General features: G+C 42.7%; 1 protein-coding gene across 1 annotated transcript; it reads right to left on the bottom strand.

Annotated features, from left to right (window-relative positions):
* Window positions 1–8,309: 8,309 nt before the first annotated feature.
* Window positions 8,310–13,880, bottom strand: CDCA3 (cell division cycle associated 3). Its single transcript, XM_075842336.1, has 6 exons — window positions 13,755–13,880; window positions 12,420–12,574; window positions 12,202–12,331; window positions 11,243–11,494; window positions 10,988–11,106; window positions 8,310–8,607 (listed from the first exon to the last, which is right to left on the bottom strand). The coding sequence occupies exons 2-6, from the start codon at window positions 12,540–12,542 to the stop codon at window positions 8,488–8,490; spliced, it is 744 nt and encodes a 247-aa protein (XP_075698451.1). The 5' UTR covers window positions 12,543–12,574; window positions 13,755–13,880; the 3' UTR covers window positions 8,310–8,487.
* Window positions 13,881–17,920: the final 4,040 nt, after the last annotated feature.

Below are 17,920 nucleotides of genomic sequence, written 5' to 3'. Positions count from 1 at the left end.
GAAAGAGGAGAATAAAATCTATTTTAGGTCAAGGCAGCCAAAGATTTTTGCATCTTTCAGACTGGCGTGCTAGGTTACTCGTTTTATTAAACCTCAGGTTTGCCTCCGCTTTGGACTGTGATTGTGCAGATCTCTCCTCATCCCCGTCAGATCAGTACGGTACGATTTGTTTCCCACAATCACAACTGCAGGGTATATATAAAAAAATAAAATAAATAGTGGGAGAAGTCGGACTGAAAGTGAATATCGGCCCTTAAATGGCATATTGTTTTTTTAATCTGAATAAGTTAAGGATAATGCTGTGATTAAGCACGCCAGCTGTTGTAGAACTACAATTCCCAGCATACCCAGGCCACCTTTGAATTAAATAATAAAGCCTTTGACTGTCAGGGCATGCTGGGAATTGTAGTTTTACAACAGCTGGAGTTCCAATGGTTGATGACCCCTGCCATAGAGAGTTAAAGGGATTAACTGGGTTATTAAAATTGATGGCTTATCCTTAGGCCCCCTATGCTAGATTAGTGGGGGTCCGACTGTCGGCACCGATCTGCTGTTTGAAGGGGCTGTGGCGCTCCTACTAGCGCCATAGCCTCTCCATTGTTTACATGGTGGTTCTTCCCGTTCGCATCGTTACATTTGTAGCGGCCATGCAATGTATTGTACCACACATTTACAGAAATAAGACAGCAGCCCCTTAAAACAGCTGAACGGCGGGGGTTTCCCGATAGCCAGACCCCCACTGATCGAATATTGATGGCCTATCCTAAGGATAGGCCATCAATTTTAATAACCTGGATAACTCCTTTAACCCCTTAATGACCAGCCTATTTTGGACCTTAATGACCAAGCTATTTTTTAAGTTTTTCAATCGTCGCATTCCAAGAGCTATAACCTTTTTATTTATGCGTCGACATAGCCGTATAAGGTCTTGTTTCTTGCGGGACAAGTTGTATTTTTTAATAGCACCATTTTTAGGTACATATTATTTATTGATTAACTTTTATTAACTTTTTTGGGGGGGGAAATAGAAAAAAATCTGAAATTTCGCCACTCTTTTTGCGTCCTAAATCTACGCCGTTTACCGTGTGGTATAAATAACACAATAACTTTATTCAGCGGGTTGTTACGATTGCAACGATACCAAATGTGTATAGTTTTTGTATGTTTTACTACTTTTACACAGTAAAAACGCTTTTTTTTAAAAAGTATTTGTTTTTGTGTCTCCATATTTGAAGAGCCGTAACGTTTTCATTTTTTCGCCGATGCGGTTGTATAAGGGCTTTTTTTTGCGGGACGACTTGTAGTTTTTATTGGTACCATTTTGGAGTAGATGCGACTTTTTGATCACTTTTTATTCACATTTTTTTAAAGTCTGGATTCACAGAAAACAGCAATTTTTCCATCTTTTTTTATTTAATTTTTTACGGCGTTCACCGTGCGGGTTAAATAATGTTATCGATTTATAGTCGGGGTCGTTACGGACGCGGCGATACCAAATATGAGTAACTTTTAACTTTATTTTGGGTTTTTTAATACTAAAGCAGTTTGTAAGGGGAAAAAGTGGGTTTTTCATTTTTTTTTTATTAACTTTATTAAACTTTTTTTTTTACTTTTTTACTAGTCCCACTAGGGGACATTAATATGCGATTCTGCGATCGCTATTATAATACACTGAAATACTTTTGTATTGCAGTGTATTACTGCCTGTCCGTGTAAAACGGACAGGCATAGAAGACATAGACACTCGGCGATCGTATCGCCGGGTGTCGGTGGGATGAGAGGGAGCTCCCTCTCTCCAAAACCACTCAGATGCGGTGCATGCTATTGAGCGCCGCATCTGAGGGGTTAAACGGGTGAGATCGATACTAATATCGATCTCACCCGGCAGAGCAGGGACGCCCCCAGCCCTCAGCTGCCTCTAGCAGCTGAGAGCAGGGAGATCTGACAGCCCCCTGCTCTGTTTACTTATTCCGATGCCGCGACGTAAAACGTCTATGGCATCGAAATAAGGCCCGTTAGTGACCGACGTAGAAACACGATGGGCCGGTCACTAACGGGTTAATATATCTTTATAGTGTTTGAAACTCCATTTATCTGATACAGAGCTCCAAATCCCCAGCATAGACAGAGTTAAAGAAGCACTCTAGCAAAAAAAATAATCCGCCTATATAGCGCGGCATAGGCTGCTATTAAAGAATAATGTAGAGGTTCCGGTGTATACCTGTGCTTGTTGATGTGTAGTTTGAGTTGTCGGCAATCTTGGTTCCTTCTTCCCCTCTGATATGGTTCCCCTAATGCAGACTACATTTCCCATGATGCTTCTGGCTTTGCAGAGGTAGAGGGGGGCAGAGTCTCATCACACTGTACTTCCTCTGCTCTTAGCCTTAACTAAGTGATAGATCAGTAACACAGAACTTGTGTCCTCAGACTGCAGTCCAATCATATCCTATAGTGATGCAGCATCAGCCTGTCTCCTCTGCCTCCTGCTAGCGATAGGTTTCTCCGCATCAGTCCTTACAAGGAGGAGGCAGAGGAGCAGCATCTCATAGAAATACACTGGACTCTAGAATACCTGTGAGTGCTGTCTGCAGTTAGTGTTAATCAGGGGAGTTTTATAACTGCAGCTAAACATTGTATGGACTCACATATTATATCACGGCACTCCTGCTCCCTTATATAGGGAAACAATTACCTCTTTAGCCACATCATATACACGAGAGGACATACAGAGGAACAAGGAGGGTGGAGCTTGGTGGGGTCTCAGAGATTCCAAGAGGGATTTGATTGGCAGTGATGTAATCCTGCAGTCCACAGGAAGTCAGACATCCTGTCTACACGAGAGCATGGCCTATTCTGGTGGTCAGACTGAGATCACATGCCACAGCCGCCCATAATAAAAAAAAAGTTTCAAAATGTATAGATGCAATGGAGCTGGGGAGAAACAAATGACGCCGCAAGAATATTGCTGGCGCGATATGTGCAAAAAAAAACAAAAAACAATTTCCTGGAGAGCTTCTTTAAATGATAACATTCTGTCTGCCTGCAGCCACCAATAGGGGGAGCTCACTGCATACAGTTATACATTAATCTCAGTAATACAGTATGCAATAAACTCCCCCTACCAGTGGCTGCTTCTAGGGGAAAATAACCCAATAATACAGCACCACACCCATCCCTAACACTACAGACTTTTAAGCAAACCCTGTCTAATGGACACACCTTTTCTGTTACCAATTGTTGCCATGGGGGGGGGGGGGGCAGTATTACAGTACTTATGATTCACAGGAAGTATGCTATTTGCTATATTCTCGTGCATAGGAGCAGTACTACAGTAGTTATATTCTTGTATATAGGAGCAGTATTATATTAGTTATATTCTTGTATATAAGAGCAGTATTATAGTAGTTATATTCTAGTATATAGGGGCAGTATTATAGTAGTTATATTCTTGTATATAAGAGCAGTATTATAGTAGATATATTCTTGTATATAGGGGCAGTATTATAGTAGTTATATTCTTGTATATAGGAGCAGTATTATAGTAGTTATATTCTTGTATATAGGAGCAGTATTATAGTAGTTATATTCTTGTATATAGGAGCAGTATTATAGTAGTTACATTCTTGGATATAGGGGCAGTATTATAGTAGTTATATTCTTGTATATAGTAGGCAGTATTATAGTAGTTATATTCTTGTATATAGGGAGCAGTATTATAGTAGTTATATTCTTGTATATAGGAGGCAGTATTATAGTAGTTATATTCTTGTATATAGGGGGCAGTATTATAGTAGTTATATTCTTGTATATAGGGGCAGTATTATAGTAGTTATATTCTTGTATATATGGGCAGTATTATAGTAGTTATATTCTTGTATATAGGGGCAGTATTATAGTAGTTATATTCTTGTATATAGCAGCAGTATTATAGTAGTTATATTCTTGTATATAGGGGCTGTATTATAGTAGTTATATTCTTGGATATAGGGGCAGTATTATAGTAGTTATATTCTTGGATATAGGGGCAGTATTATAGTAGTTATATTCTTGTATATAGTAGGCAGTATTATAGTAGTTATATTCTTGTATATAGGGGCAGTATTATAGTAGTTATATTCTTGTATATAGGGTCAGTATTATAGTAGTTATATTCTTGTATATAGGGGGCAGTACTACAGTAGTTATATTCTTGTATATAGCAGCAGTATTATAGTAGTTATATTCTTGTATATAGGGGCTGTATTATAGTAGTTATATTCTTGGATATAGGGGCAGTATTATAGTAGTTATATTCTTGTATATAGTAGGCATTATTATAGTAGTTATATTCTTGTATATAGGGGCAGTATTATAGTAGTTATATTCTTGTATATAGGGGGCAGTACTACAGTAGTTATATTCTTGTATATAGGAGCAGTATTATAGTAGTTATATTCTTGTATATAAGAGCAGTATTATAGTAGTTATATTCTTGTATATAGGGGCAGTTTATAGTAGTTATATTCTTGTATATAGGGGGCTGTATTATAGTAGTTATATTCTTGTATATAGGGGCTGTATTATAGTCGTTCTATTCTTGTATATAGGAGCAGTATTATAGTAGTTATATTCTTGTATATAGTAAGCAGTATTATAGTAGTTATATTCTTGTATATAGGGGGCAGTATTATAGTAGTTATATTCTTGTATATAGGGGGCAGTATTATAGTAGTTATATTCTTGTATATAGGGGCAGTATTATAGTAGTTATATTCTTGTATATAGGGGGCAGTATTATAGTAGTTATATTCTTGTATATAGGGGCAGTATTATAGTAGTTATAGTCTTGTATATAGGAGCAGTATTATAGTAGTTATATTCTTGTATATAGGGAGCAGTATTATAGTAGTTATATGCTTGTATATAGTAAGCAGTATTATAGTAGTTATATTCTTGTATGTAGGAGCAGTATTATAGTAGTTATATTCTTGTATATAGGAGGCAGTATTATAGTAGTTATATGCTTGTATATAGTAAGCAGTATTATAGTAGTTATATTCTTGTATATAGGGGCAGTATTATAGTAGTTATATTCTTGTATATAGGAGGCAGTATTATAGTAGTTATAGTCTTGTATATAGGAGCAGTATTATAGTAGTTATATTCTTGTATATAGGAGGCAGTATTATAGTAATTATATTCTTGTATATAGGGGCAGTATTATAGTAGTTATATTCTTGTATATAGGATCAGTATTATAGTAGTTATATTCTCGTGCATAGGAGCAGTACTACAGTAGTTATATTCTTGTATATAGGGGCAGTATTATAGTAGTTATATTCTTGTATATAGGGGCAGTGTTAGGCTGGGTTCACACGTGGCGGAATTTCACTTAAATTCCGCTGCGGACACTCCGCAGCGTTAATCCGCAGCGGAGCCGTTTGTCCATTGACTTACACTTTAATTTAGCAGTGTTCGTTTAGACGAGGCGTAAAATTCCGCTGCGGAGCATAGGCTGCGGAGCGGAATTTGGTGTCCGCAGCATGCTCTGTCTGTTGCGGAGCAGTGGCGGACTCATGGCGGAATTTCTCCATTGACTTCAATGGAGATTCTAATTTCCGCAATGAAGTCCGCAGCTGTCATGCACATGTCATGTGTGCTGCGGATCCGTCTTGCTTTTTTGACATGACATTTCTTCATTCTGGCTGGACCTATGTATTTCTAGGTCTACAGCCAGACTGAGGAAGTCAATGGGGCTCCCGTAATGACGGGAGCGTTGCTAGGAGACGTCAGTAAATAGTCACTGTCCAGGGTGCTGAAAGAGTTAAGCGATCGGCAGTAACTGTTTCTGCACCCGGGACAGTGACTACCGATCACAATATACAGCAACCTGTAAAGAAATAGAAGTTCATACTTACCGAGAACTCCCTGCTTCTGTCTCCAGTCCGGCCTCCCAGGATGACGTTTCAGTCTAAGTGACGGCTGCAGCCAATCACAGGCTAATAACAGGCTGCAGCGGTCACATGGACTGCCGCGTCATCCAGGGAGATCGGGCTGGATGCCGAAGGAGGGACGCGTCACCAAGACAACGGGCGGTAAGTATGAATTTCTTTGACTTTCACAAGGGAAAGTGCTGTCCCTTCTCTCTATCCTGCACTGATAGGGAGAAGGGAAGTACTTTTACCGCAGTCCGCAGCAGCTAGTCCGCATCAATTTACTGCACATTTTGTGCAGATCCGCAGCAGAATCTGCAACGCAGATTCTGTGCGGCATTGATGCGGACAGTTGCGGAGGAAATCCGCCACGTGTGGTCATGCCCTTATAGTAGTTATATTCTTGTATATAGGAGCAGTATTATAGTAGTTATATTCTTGTATATAGGGGGCAGTATTATAGTAGTTATTCTTGTATATAGGGGGCAGTATTATAGTAGTTATATTCTTGTATATAGGGGGCAGTATTATAGTAGTTATATTCTTGTATATAGGGGGCAGTATTATAGTAGTTATATTCTTGTATGTAGGGGGCAGTATTATAGTAGTTATATTCTTGTATGTAGGGGGCAGTATTATAGTAGTTATATTCTTGTATATAGCAGCAGTATTATAGTAGTTATATTCTTGTATATAGGGGGCGGTATTATAGTAGTTATATTCTTGTATATAGGAGCACTATTATAGTAGTTATATTCTTGTATATAGAGCGCAGTATTATAGTAGTTATATTCTTGTATATAGGAGCAGTATTATAGTAGTTATATTCTTGTATATAGGGGGCGGTATTATAGTAGTTATATTCTTGTATATAGGGGGCAGTATTATAGTAGTTATATTCTTGTATATAGGGGGCAGTATTATAGTAGTTATATTCTTGTATATAGCGGCAGTATTATAGTAGTTATATTCTTGTATATAGGGGCAGTATTATAGTAGTTATATTCTTGTATATAGGGGCAGTATTATAGTAGTTATATTCTTGTATATAGGGGGCAGTATTATAGTAGTTATTCTTGTATATAGGAGCAGTATTATAGTAGTTATATTCTTGTACATAGGAGGCAGTATTATAGTAGTTATATTCTTGTATATGGGGGGCAGTATTATAGTAGTTATATTCTTGTATATAGGGGGCGGTATTATAGTAGTTATATTCTTGTATATAGGGGCAGTATTATAGTAGTTATATTCTTGTATATAGGGGGCAGTATTATAGTAGTTATTCTTGTATATAGGAGCAGTATTATAGTAGTTATATTCTTGTATATAGGGGGCAGCATTATAGTAGTTATATTCTTGTATATAGGGGGCAGTATTATAGTAGTTATATTCTTGTATATAGGGGGCGGTATTATAGTAGTTATATTCTTGTATATAGCAGTATTATAGTAGTTATATTCTTGTATATAGAGCGCAGTATTATAGTAGTTATATTCTTGTATATAGAGCGCAGTATTATAGTAGTTATATTCTTGTATATAGGAGGCGGTATTATAGTAGTTATATTCTTGTATATAGGGGGCGGTATTATAGTAGTTATATTCTTGTATATAGGGGGCGGTATTATAGTAGTTATATTCTTGTATATAGGGGGCAGTATTATAGTAGTTATATTCTTGTATATAGGGGGCGGTATTATAGTAGTTATATTCTTGTATATAGGAGCAGTATTATAGTAGTTATATTCTTGTATATAGAGCGCAGTATTATAGTAGTTATATTCTTGTATATAGAGCGCAGTATTATAGTAGTTATATTCTTGTATATAGGAACAGTATTATAGTAGTTATATTCTTGTATATAGGAGGCGGTATTATAGTAGTTATATTCTTGTATATAGGGGGCGGTATTATAGTAGTTATATTCTTGTATATAGGGGGCAGTATTATAGTAGTTATATTCTTGTATATAGGGGGCGGTATTATAGTAGTTATATTCTTGTATATAGGAGCAGTATTATGGTAGTTATATTCTTGTATATAGGAGGCAGTATTATAGTAGTTATATTCTTGTATATAGGAGCAGTATTATAGTAGTTATATTCTTGTATATAGGAGCAGTATTATAGTAGTTATATTCTTGTATATGGGGACAGTATTATAGTAGTTATATTCTTGTATATAGGGGGCAGTATTATAGTAGTTATATTCTTGTATATAGGGGGCAGTATTATAGTAGTTATTCTTGTATATAGGGGGCAGTATTATAGCAGTTTTGCTCCCATGATGTTCACATTAATAGTGACTGCAGGGCCTCTCCTTTCTACATCTCAGACACATTCAGCCATATTCGCAGTGTACTCACCACATTGAGCAGGGATCTTTGATACTCAGACATCACTAATAAAATCATGTTTATTTTGGTCCAACATTAAAATTCACAGACAGAGAATAAGAAGTATTTACACGAGTAGTGTATGAGAATAGAGGCGGCAGCAAGTACAGAGGTGTGCGGCGCACAATATACTTAGAGTACAGATATATACACACACAATCTATGATGGGGGAGGGGTTCAGCTTTCGCTTTGAGTGTACCGTGCGTTCTCCTTATTATGGGACATTTCCCAGCTGCATTGAGTTTTCTTCAGGTTTCGGAGAGACGAGGGCTGTTCAGACTGGAAGATGATCTTCACCTACAAAACAGTAAAGAGGAGTCAACATCAACAGATCATCCAGGATAGGGAATGGGAGAACCCTAGCTCCACTTTGCCCTGGTGCTCTCCTGGACCAAGGATAGTTTGGATCGATAGGGTCAGACCCTGGCTGTTTAGCACAATATTGACTGCTCCTGATTGAAGGCCTAGTTTTAGGATACTGCCCACCCAATATTAGAACCCCCTTTGGTGCTTCTGATCATGCTGAGATTTGCTGCTTTAGAGGAGGCAGACGGAGCTGCTGTGTTTAGTGTTTGGACACAGAGCGTGACTGCTGCTGACACCATAGAGAAGGATCATCAACCTTTGGCGCGCTAGCGGTTGTAAAACTAAATTCCCAGCATGCTCGGACCTTTGGATTAAATAATAAAGCCTTTGGCTGTCAGGGCATGCTGAAAGTTGTATTTTCAGAACAGCTGGAGGGCCGATCGTTGCTGACCCCTGCCATAGAGAATTAAAGGGGTTATCCAGTTAATTAAAATTAATGGCCTATCTTTAGCATAGGCTCTCAATATTAGATTGGTGGGGGTCTTTGCCCCCCAGTTTATCAGCTGTTTGAAGTGGCCGCAGCTTCGTGAACGGTATTGCAGTTCAGCCCAATTCACTTGATAGTTGTAGTGAGGTGCAATACAAAGCGCAGCTGCTAATAAATACACGGGACTATGCATTGTAATCAACCAAGGGGACGCGGCGCATGCTGGAGAGCCACGGTCCCTATAAATAGCCGATTGGCAGAGGTGCAGAGATTCCTACCCTCACCGATCTAGTATTAGGACAGACCATCAATTTTAAAGAACCGTAAAACCACATTAACCCTTTCCTGTCGCTACGTCGGGAAAGTGTTTTTAAAAATGGTGCCCACTCGGGTCGGGGGAAGTTACAGAGCAGGGACCCAGCAGCAACGCTTGCCATCAGAAACATCTCTGATCGCACACCATTTAACCCCTCAGATGCCGGTGTCAGATGTGAACCCCGGCATATGAGTTGTTTTTTTTTTTACTGCCCCTCTCACTTCGGGACCGGTCACCTGCTTGGCGAGATCGCGGGAGCCAGTGTGTTCCTCTAGAATTTGGGAGCCTTGTGAAAGCTCCCAGCGCTGCTATAGGAAGATTGCTATTGAGACCTGCCGTCTATAGCATAAGCGACCTAACTATCGCAGGTTTAAGACCCCCTATGAGGGCTAAAGACTAATAAAAAAACAAAAACGTTTTTCAAAATATAATATATATTTATTTATTTATTTTAAATCACCCCCCTTTCCCTAGATCACATATAAAAATAAACAAACACATTAGGTATCACCGCGTCCGAAAATGCCCGAGCTATAAAGATATTTTTGCAATACGGTGAACGCCGTAGCAGGGTGAAAGTTCAAAATGGCTGGACCCCGCAAAAAAAAATATAAAATAAAATATTTGAATAGAAGGTGATTTAAATTAAATGCCTGACATTCCCCCAAAATCGTATTAATAAAAATAACATCTTTCCACGTACAAAAAAGGACGCCTTTCACCGCTCTGTACGCAGAAATATATATTTTAAAAAAAAGTTACGGGGGACACAATATGACGATGCAAACATTTTTTGGGGTTTCTTTCAATCTATTTTAAAAAAAAAGTTAATATAACAAAAACAATACCAATTTGGTATCACCGTGGTCGTACTGACCCGCAGAATAAAGGTGAAAAAGTGAACACTGAAAACGAAACCCATAAAAAGATGGTGGAACTGCTGTTTTTTTCCCCAATTCCACCCCACTCAGAATTTTTTTCCAGCCTCCCAGTAGATCACACATAATATTAAATATCGGCATTACAGACTACAACTTGTCCGGTAAAGATTAATCCCTCGTATGTCTGTGTCAACAAAAAAAAAAAAAAGGGGGGGGTTAGGATTTTATGAAGGCGGGGAGGAAAAAAGCAAAAGCAAAAAAAAGGAGTCTGGTCCCGAAAGGGTTAACCTTTGGACAACCCCTTTAAGTGTGGAGACTGCAGCGTGCATGCTGACCAGAAGTGCCCGTGCTCCTCTCCTAATTTTGCCCAGCAATGGGAGACACCGGTCCCCCATTCTCTTGACTGTGGGGGCCCCCATAATATTTATAGCATATTTTATCTCTGGTTTTCTCCCAATGATTTTAAGAGGGAGACACAGGACCCGTAATAGTTCTAGGAGCCCTGCAGGTTAACACCTCCGAGCACCATCCTGGTTGTTCCCGCGTCATTGCGGCCCCAACGTGAGGTCATGCCGCCTAATGTGACCAGAGCAACAGACAAAACTAGGGGAAGCAAATCCCTCCAATGTGTCCCTCAGGGGGGTATCCTCCTCCTCACGTGGTTGGGATTCTTGATCGCACTCTTACCTGTCTGTTTTGTGCGGCTGTGCTGGGCGAGTTGTCCTCGTGCAGGACTTTCAATGGAGATCGACCTTGGGCAGTGGAGACTAATGTTTTCCTGGGCCGCTGACGGACGTTCTTCGCACCTACAACAGTGAGGACACGGCTCAGCGAGTGCAGTCACACAGCAGATATCCCCTCACTGACCCTTTACCAAGACCCCTACACAGTGTTCATGCACAAGGCAGACATTATAAATAAAGTTTTGTTTGGTTGCGTCACCTGTTGCAGCACGTGGAGATTTACCCCGCGGTTTCTGTTGGTGCGCGACGGGCGGAGGCGACTCTGCAGGAGGGAAGATCACAGGTTCTTCTGCAGCTTCCGGCCCTTCTTCCTCGGCGGGTGGCGGTGGCGCTTCACACACTGGTTGGTCCTCAGCAGCGGCTTCTTTATCGGCTTCAGGGCTGCCCTCAATCCCAGAATCCTCTGTGACAAACACCTCACTGAGCTGCTTAGCCAGAAGGTTCAAGGAAGCTGAAAACGAAAAGACGATTAGAGTCTTAATGTAGATAGGAGTCCTGAGCCGTCCTCTTCTGTTAAGTTCTACTCAGCGGTTTCTTAGTTATCCGTATCTGGGAAAGCTGGGTGGCAACCAATATGGCTGCCGTTGTCACCCAGCATTTCCAGTCTGCCTAGTAATACAGAGGTACAGGAGCAGGGGGATGGATCACTTCATAACTAGACAGATTTGTCATTCAGAAGTCTGGGAAAGCTGGGTGGCCACATAAGGGACCTCTGACGGTCGGCCTTATTGGTTGCAACGCGATTAGGAGATCACAGCGAGGATCCCATTATTCGTTACGACCTTCCATCGTACTTTCTGTTGACCAGTCACGTGATATCACTTCACGCTAACTGGATGATGTCATCATTACATCATGTGACCTTACTATACGTTTCGTGCCTTCTACCCGTAGCCATATTTGGGGGTCAATGTTGCTATATACATTAAATTTGTAAGTGCCCTTATCTACATTTGGGGTTTCACATCATCACCATTAACAAGATCTCTGCTTGCGGTTAGTGAATGGGACCAGTAACGGTTTCCATTCAGAGGCTGAAAACTCTTCCGGACACAGCTGCAGTTTGTTGCAATGTATTGGGGTAGGTTACGGGAGAGTGTGGTGCTGCTGTGGAGGAGGGGTAGATGTGATTAGTTTCGGGGAACACATGGCACTCACCATGTAAAGAAGGGCGCAAGGGGGTGCGCGTGATGCCTTCTGTGGGGGAGCGCGGGTCGTTTATTACGGTGGGCTCGGTAATTTCTTCCTCTTCTGCAACGAGGTGAGAACTTTGTGAAGACTCCCCGACCTGCACACACCAGAGGGAGAATTATAGATCGGAGACATGGAAGGCAAATAATCAGAGGTCACTTATATAGGACTCGCGCCGCACCAACCTCAATAGGCGTCCTGGGGATTCCCGCTGTAGGGGAGCGGGGGTCAATCACGTGTGACAGGTGGCGGTTCCGTAGAGGACGAGATGGAGTCACCTGCTGCACTCTGGAATCTGTTGCTCCCATTTTTGTAAAAACTACAAATCAGAATTAATGATCTGGGGAGAGAAAGAAAGAAAAGGGAGATCGTCACTAGAGACTCCCCAAATCTACAGCAATAGAGCACTATAAAACCCCCCCCCCCCCCCCCGGACCCCCTCAAATCTTCATACCCCCGCTGTAGTTCTCACATCACCCCAAATTCTATATCCCCATTTCGACTCTTTGCACCCCAAGTTAAACGTTCCCTGTCCGACACTGCTGGTGACCCATGACACCGACGTCTCATCCTGGGTCATGTGACCACGTTGGCCAATGGCTTTAGGGCACGGGTCACCATGGATGAAACGTTATGTTGCCCTAATTACGCGTCGGGTGTAGCGATGCCGCTATATCGAGTGGAACTGACTCACTGAGACGACACCTCATCACTCCGCAGTGTAAACAGACGCCGCCGGACACACAAAACGCAAAGAATTCTAAAGATTCTAATATTACTACGTTTTACTATCGGAGCATTTTGGAAAATTTATTATTTTTATCCCCGGAAAACCCTTTTAAAAGGACTCGTCCCATCTACACAATCTTATCTTATAGTGAAGCTGCGGGTGACGGGTCTGGCATCGTGAACCCTGGAAATGAGCGGCTGTCACCGGGAGAAGCGCCGAGGCCACTGCATAGGAAATGTAGCGTTTCATGGGAGGCCATCTTTCTTAGCGGCGCTCTGCTCTGGCGCACAGCGGGGGGGGGGGGGGGGGGATGGGACGGACCCAATGACTTCTGTATACCCTAATTAATAGGACATATAGAAACGGGATATCCAGATGGGACAATCAATGTATAGACCCCTTTACAGCACATCATTTGTCTGATTGGTGGAGACCTGGCTGCCAGGGCCCCCACCTAACCCGAGATCAGCGGTGCCTGGCGTCCCCTTCTCTGTGAAATTTAAGTATGAATAAATATGAAAACAGCCGTGTATGAAGCCAAGACCAGACACCCCCACGCTGCGGTTTGTGGGGGTCCCAGATGTCAGATAACCCATGTATCAGAACTGCCTGTAATGGAAAAATCCTTTAAGCTTTATTTACATTTGACCAAGAATCCCTTTAATTAACCCCTCATCACCCAATTAAAGAGCTCCAAAAAAACAGAGATCATATAACCTGCCCCCAACCCGTAACACTAAATACATCCCTCCTATATCGAGCACTAAGCCGATCCCTGGTCCACGCTCACCGCGCAGTTTCCCGTGATCGCCGTCCTCCCTGTCCCGGTAGCAGGCACTGCGCAGAATCCACAACATCTACTGAAGACAACTTCCGAAGCAACATTCAAACTGAGCGCTGCCACCAATCACAAACGCCAATAGGCGGCGAAGTGTCCCGCCCCTTACTTCTGCCAATAGCAATCAAACAGACTCTTATTCAAGAGACTTCCATATTATAAGCGATTGTGATTGGCTGCTGGGTTGTCATGGTAATAGTTCTGGCAGCTGATTAGTCAAATTTCGTGACGCGTCGCCCGTAGTGGACCGCCTCCTTTCATACCAAATAAAGGTGACCACTACCGGAGATGATGGGTAATGACGATAGTCAACAAAGCGGCTACTAATGACATTGTGTCAAATGATTGAGACCAGTAAAGCAGCGTGGTGTAAACTGTAGTCAATGGGGCAGTTCACACGGAGGTTATTGTCAGGCAGAGAAAAATCTGTTTCAAATTTCCTGCAGGAATTTTGAGGCAGATTTCGAACTGGCAACGTGCGCTTTTTTTCCTGCGTTTTTTGCACGCGGCCATTGACAAAAAAAAAAACACTCACAAATGAGCGCAGCAGATTTTTTCTGCCTACCATTGATGTCAATGGGAGGTTAAAAGCGGAAACCGAGGGAAGAAAGAACATGCAGCGCTTTCTATCCGCGAGCAGCCAAAAGCCGCACGGGGGGGGAAAAATGCCTCTGCCTCCTGTTAAAATCAATGGGGAGGTGATTTGGGCTGTTTTTGGCACTAACCCCAAGGCGGTTTCCACGTCACAATCAGCGCCAGTAAACTCTGTGTGAACTGACCCAAAGAGTGTCGTCCTGGCCTCGGTCCGGCTGCTATACTTTTTTTCTTTTTTGCTGCAGGATGGAATAACGTCGTGTACTCTACTATTCCATCCTGAGGGATCCCGCTAAACAACATGTACCGTGTGGTAGCGATATTTAACATGGCAGCTTATGTGTTAAAATGAATCAGGCCCAATATGTGTGATACAGTCTGCTGAGCTGTGTATCTAATCCTATTGCATGATACTGTGCTGAGCCGTGTATCTAATCCTATCATGTGTGATACTGTCTGCTGAGCCGTGTATCTAATCCTATTGTGTGATACTGTCTGCTGAGCCGTGTATCTAATCCTATTGCATGATACGGTCTGCTGAGCCGTGTATCTAATCCTATTGTGTGATACTGTCTGCTGAGCCGTGTATCTAATCCTATTGCATGATACTGTCTGCTGAGCCGTGTATCTAATCCTATTGTGTGATACGGTCTGTTGGTCGGTGGTCTCTGGTAACTAATGCCATGCTGACTGCAGATCATCCCACATTTCCTGGCAGGAGCGTGGGGGAGGCTCCATAGAGTGAACAAGATGATCGAGGTCCCACAGATTTTCAATTGGGTCCATGTCTGGGGAATTAGGGGGCCCGGGAAGTATTTGGAAGTCTTGGTCGGGCTCTTCCAACCCCTGTCGGACATTTCTAGCCGTGTGACATGTCGCATTGTCTTGCTGGAAGATTTTATCTGCCCCAGGGAAGACCATCAGCATGTATGGGGGGGGGGGGAGGTGATCTGCGACGATGGATTCACACCCAAATCGCTTCAGAGCCGTCCACATGGATGAGTGGCCCAGAGAATGGCACAAAAAACACCCCCAGACCATAACGCTGCCGCCACCGGCTCGTGTTCTTCCAGCAATGGTCGCCGGGTGTTTGTTCTGATGTTTCTCGCCTGACGCGCCAACGTCCATCCGTTCCATGAAGCAGAAAACGGGACTCATCGGAGAGACGACCCTTTACCAATCATCGGTGGCCCAATTCCGATACTGCCGGTCAAATTGAAGCTTTTTTTCACGCTGCACCTTTGTTACATAGGAGCAGTGACCGTCCGTCTGCCTCGGAGCCCCATACGCAGTAGGAGTCGCTGAACTGTAATATTACACGCACGTCTGGTCGCCTCCTGGTTGATATTCACGGTGAGCTGCTCCACTGTAGTGGGTCGTTCAGCCCTCGCGCACCTTCGTAGCCGACGTTCACCTCTCACATCAATGGCACGCGGTGCTCCGCAGTTTCCATGTTAGTTATTTCCAATGGCGCCATTTCTCCACTCACGATACACTGTCACCACAGCAGCACGCGAACAGTTCACGGACTGCGCAGTGTGAGAAATACCAACACCCTGGGCCCGAAAGCCGATAATCATCCCTTTTTGTAACTGATAAATCTCCCCTTTTACCCATGACAACAACGAGTGATATGTGATCAGACAGCCGACCGCACCCCTTATACACCCACCAGCCCCCGACACACCACGTCAGCAATCACGCCTTGGGTCTTGTGCCCCTGATCTTTTAAGACCCTAACAACACTCCTGGTTGGTGCCATTTTTGATTGCTGCTTGCCCCATCTCCAGCAGATAAGCCTGTACACCGCGGTCTTACAGTTTCTATTGTATCTGCCAAGTTGTTATTTTGACTGTTTTATTTCCAAACCTCTGCAGTCACGTGTTCAATACATTTCTATAAATGTGACGGTCACCGTGGGAAATCCTTTCAATTTGTTTTACGTGCGCTAACAGTCAACTTTCCTCAATTTCTCACTAATTACAATATTTCTGTTTGTTGTCAGTGAATGGAAACATTTTTGCTTACATTCAAGGGCTGAAAACTGCTCACACAGCTGATGGTTTGTTTGGGCTCATTCAAACCAGCGTGAATCTCATCCGTGTGCTGTGCGTTGAAACACGGATCCATCGATTTCAATGGGGCTATTCGCACATGACTGAGTTTTCACGCAGCGAGTATCCATTGCGTGAAACTCACTGCATGTCCTATATTGGTGCGTTTTTACGCAGCCAGTCGCCAACAATTCAATGGGTGCGGGAAAACCACGAACAGCACACGGAGGCACATCCGTGTGCTGTCCGTGGTTTTCCCGCATCAACTATATTGAAAAAAAAAAATGCTTGCAAGTGCGGGAAAAACACGTCACACGCAAAACACACTGATGCAAATCGCAACACACACGGACAGATTTAAGCGTGTTTTTTACGCACGTAAGGCCTTATTCACACAAACGTGTATTACGTCCATGGTACGCGCGTGAAAATCCCGCGTGTCGCATGTACTTATGTAAGTCAATGGGGCCGTTCTGACAGGTCGTGATTTTCACGCAGTGTATGTCCTATACATGCCCGTGTTTCGCGCAGCACGCACCCATTGAAGTCAATGGGTGCGTGCAAATCTCGCTCGGCACACGGAAGCACTTCCGGGTGCCGCGCGCTACAGTAGTAAAAGGAATGAATGAAAACAGAAAACCACCTCCTGCTTTAATGTTTGTAAACATAAAAACAGTGTCATAATGATGGCGGCTGCGTGAAAATCACTCAGCCACGCACCATATACAGATGACACACTGAACTTTTGCGCGCGCAAAACACTGCATTTTTTGCACACGCAAAACGGACACGTTCGTGTGAATAAGGCCTAAATCTGTCACTCTCGTGTGAATGTATCCTAACAATGTATGTAATCTCCATCCTGTCAGTTCCTATTTATGTTAATACATTGTAACAAACTGCACTCTGCAAACAGAAGTTAATTTACACTGGAAAGCCACGCCCACCATGTAAAACCACGCCCCCATAAGACACACCCACACTCGTGTGAATGTAGCCACTCGGATGCCGGGAAATACGGTCCGAGTGGCACCAGTACTGCTGCTGTGGATGAGAGTCGTCCGTCACGGCTGGAGGTGATGTAGGGACCGTCTTCTTGGAGTACCGCTGAGTCACTGTGGTGAAGGACCTTCGGCCGGAAGTGACAACACAGCGTGATCTCCCGATTAATGCTGAGATCACGCTGGGCTGTGAAGAGGAGACGCGTACAACGCTGATTGGACAGCGTCATACAGTTGTCTTTACACCGCCCAGAGTGAAAATAAAATGTAACCTCCTGTTGGCTATTAGAGCCAAATTAGCATATGTATAAAATGTGAACATAACTTTTAAAATAATAAACTTTTTTTTAAAACAAATCACACCGTAATTATCAGCATCAAAGCGCCTATTGAATTAGGAGATAGGGAATAAATAAACTGGTGACAGAGACTCTTTAACCCCTTAATGACCGCCGATACGTCTTTTTAC

The sequence above is a fragment of the Rhinoderma darwinii genome, chromosome 11 (assembly GCF_050947455.1).
Source record: "Rhinoderma darwinii isolate aRhiDar2 chromosome 11, aRhiDar2.hap1, whole genome shotgun sequence".
Taxonomy (NCBI): domain Eukaryota; kingdom Metazoa; phylum Chordata; class Amphibia; order Anura; family Rhinodermatidae; genus Rhinoderma; species Rhinoderma darwinii.
Note: the sequence above shows the minus strand (reverse complement) of the source record. Positions and strands in the feature narration are given on the sequence as shown.

Bases quoted from the DNA above. Each gene is read 5' to 3' on its own strand.
- CDCA3 (XM_075842336.1), bottom strand. From the start codon at position 12,542: ATGGGAGCAACAGATTCCAGAGTGCAGCAGGTGACTCCATCTCGTCCT. The intron at 12,332-12,419 runs GTTGGTGCGGCG...TGGTGTGTGCAG, and splicing joins TCCCCAGGACGCCTATTGAG to GTCGGGGAGTCTTCACAAAG. The intron at 8,608-10,987 runs GTAAGAGTGCGA...ACTGTTTTGTAG, and splicing joins CAGCCGCACAAAACAGACAG to GTGAAGATCATCTTCCAGTC.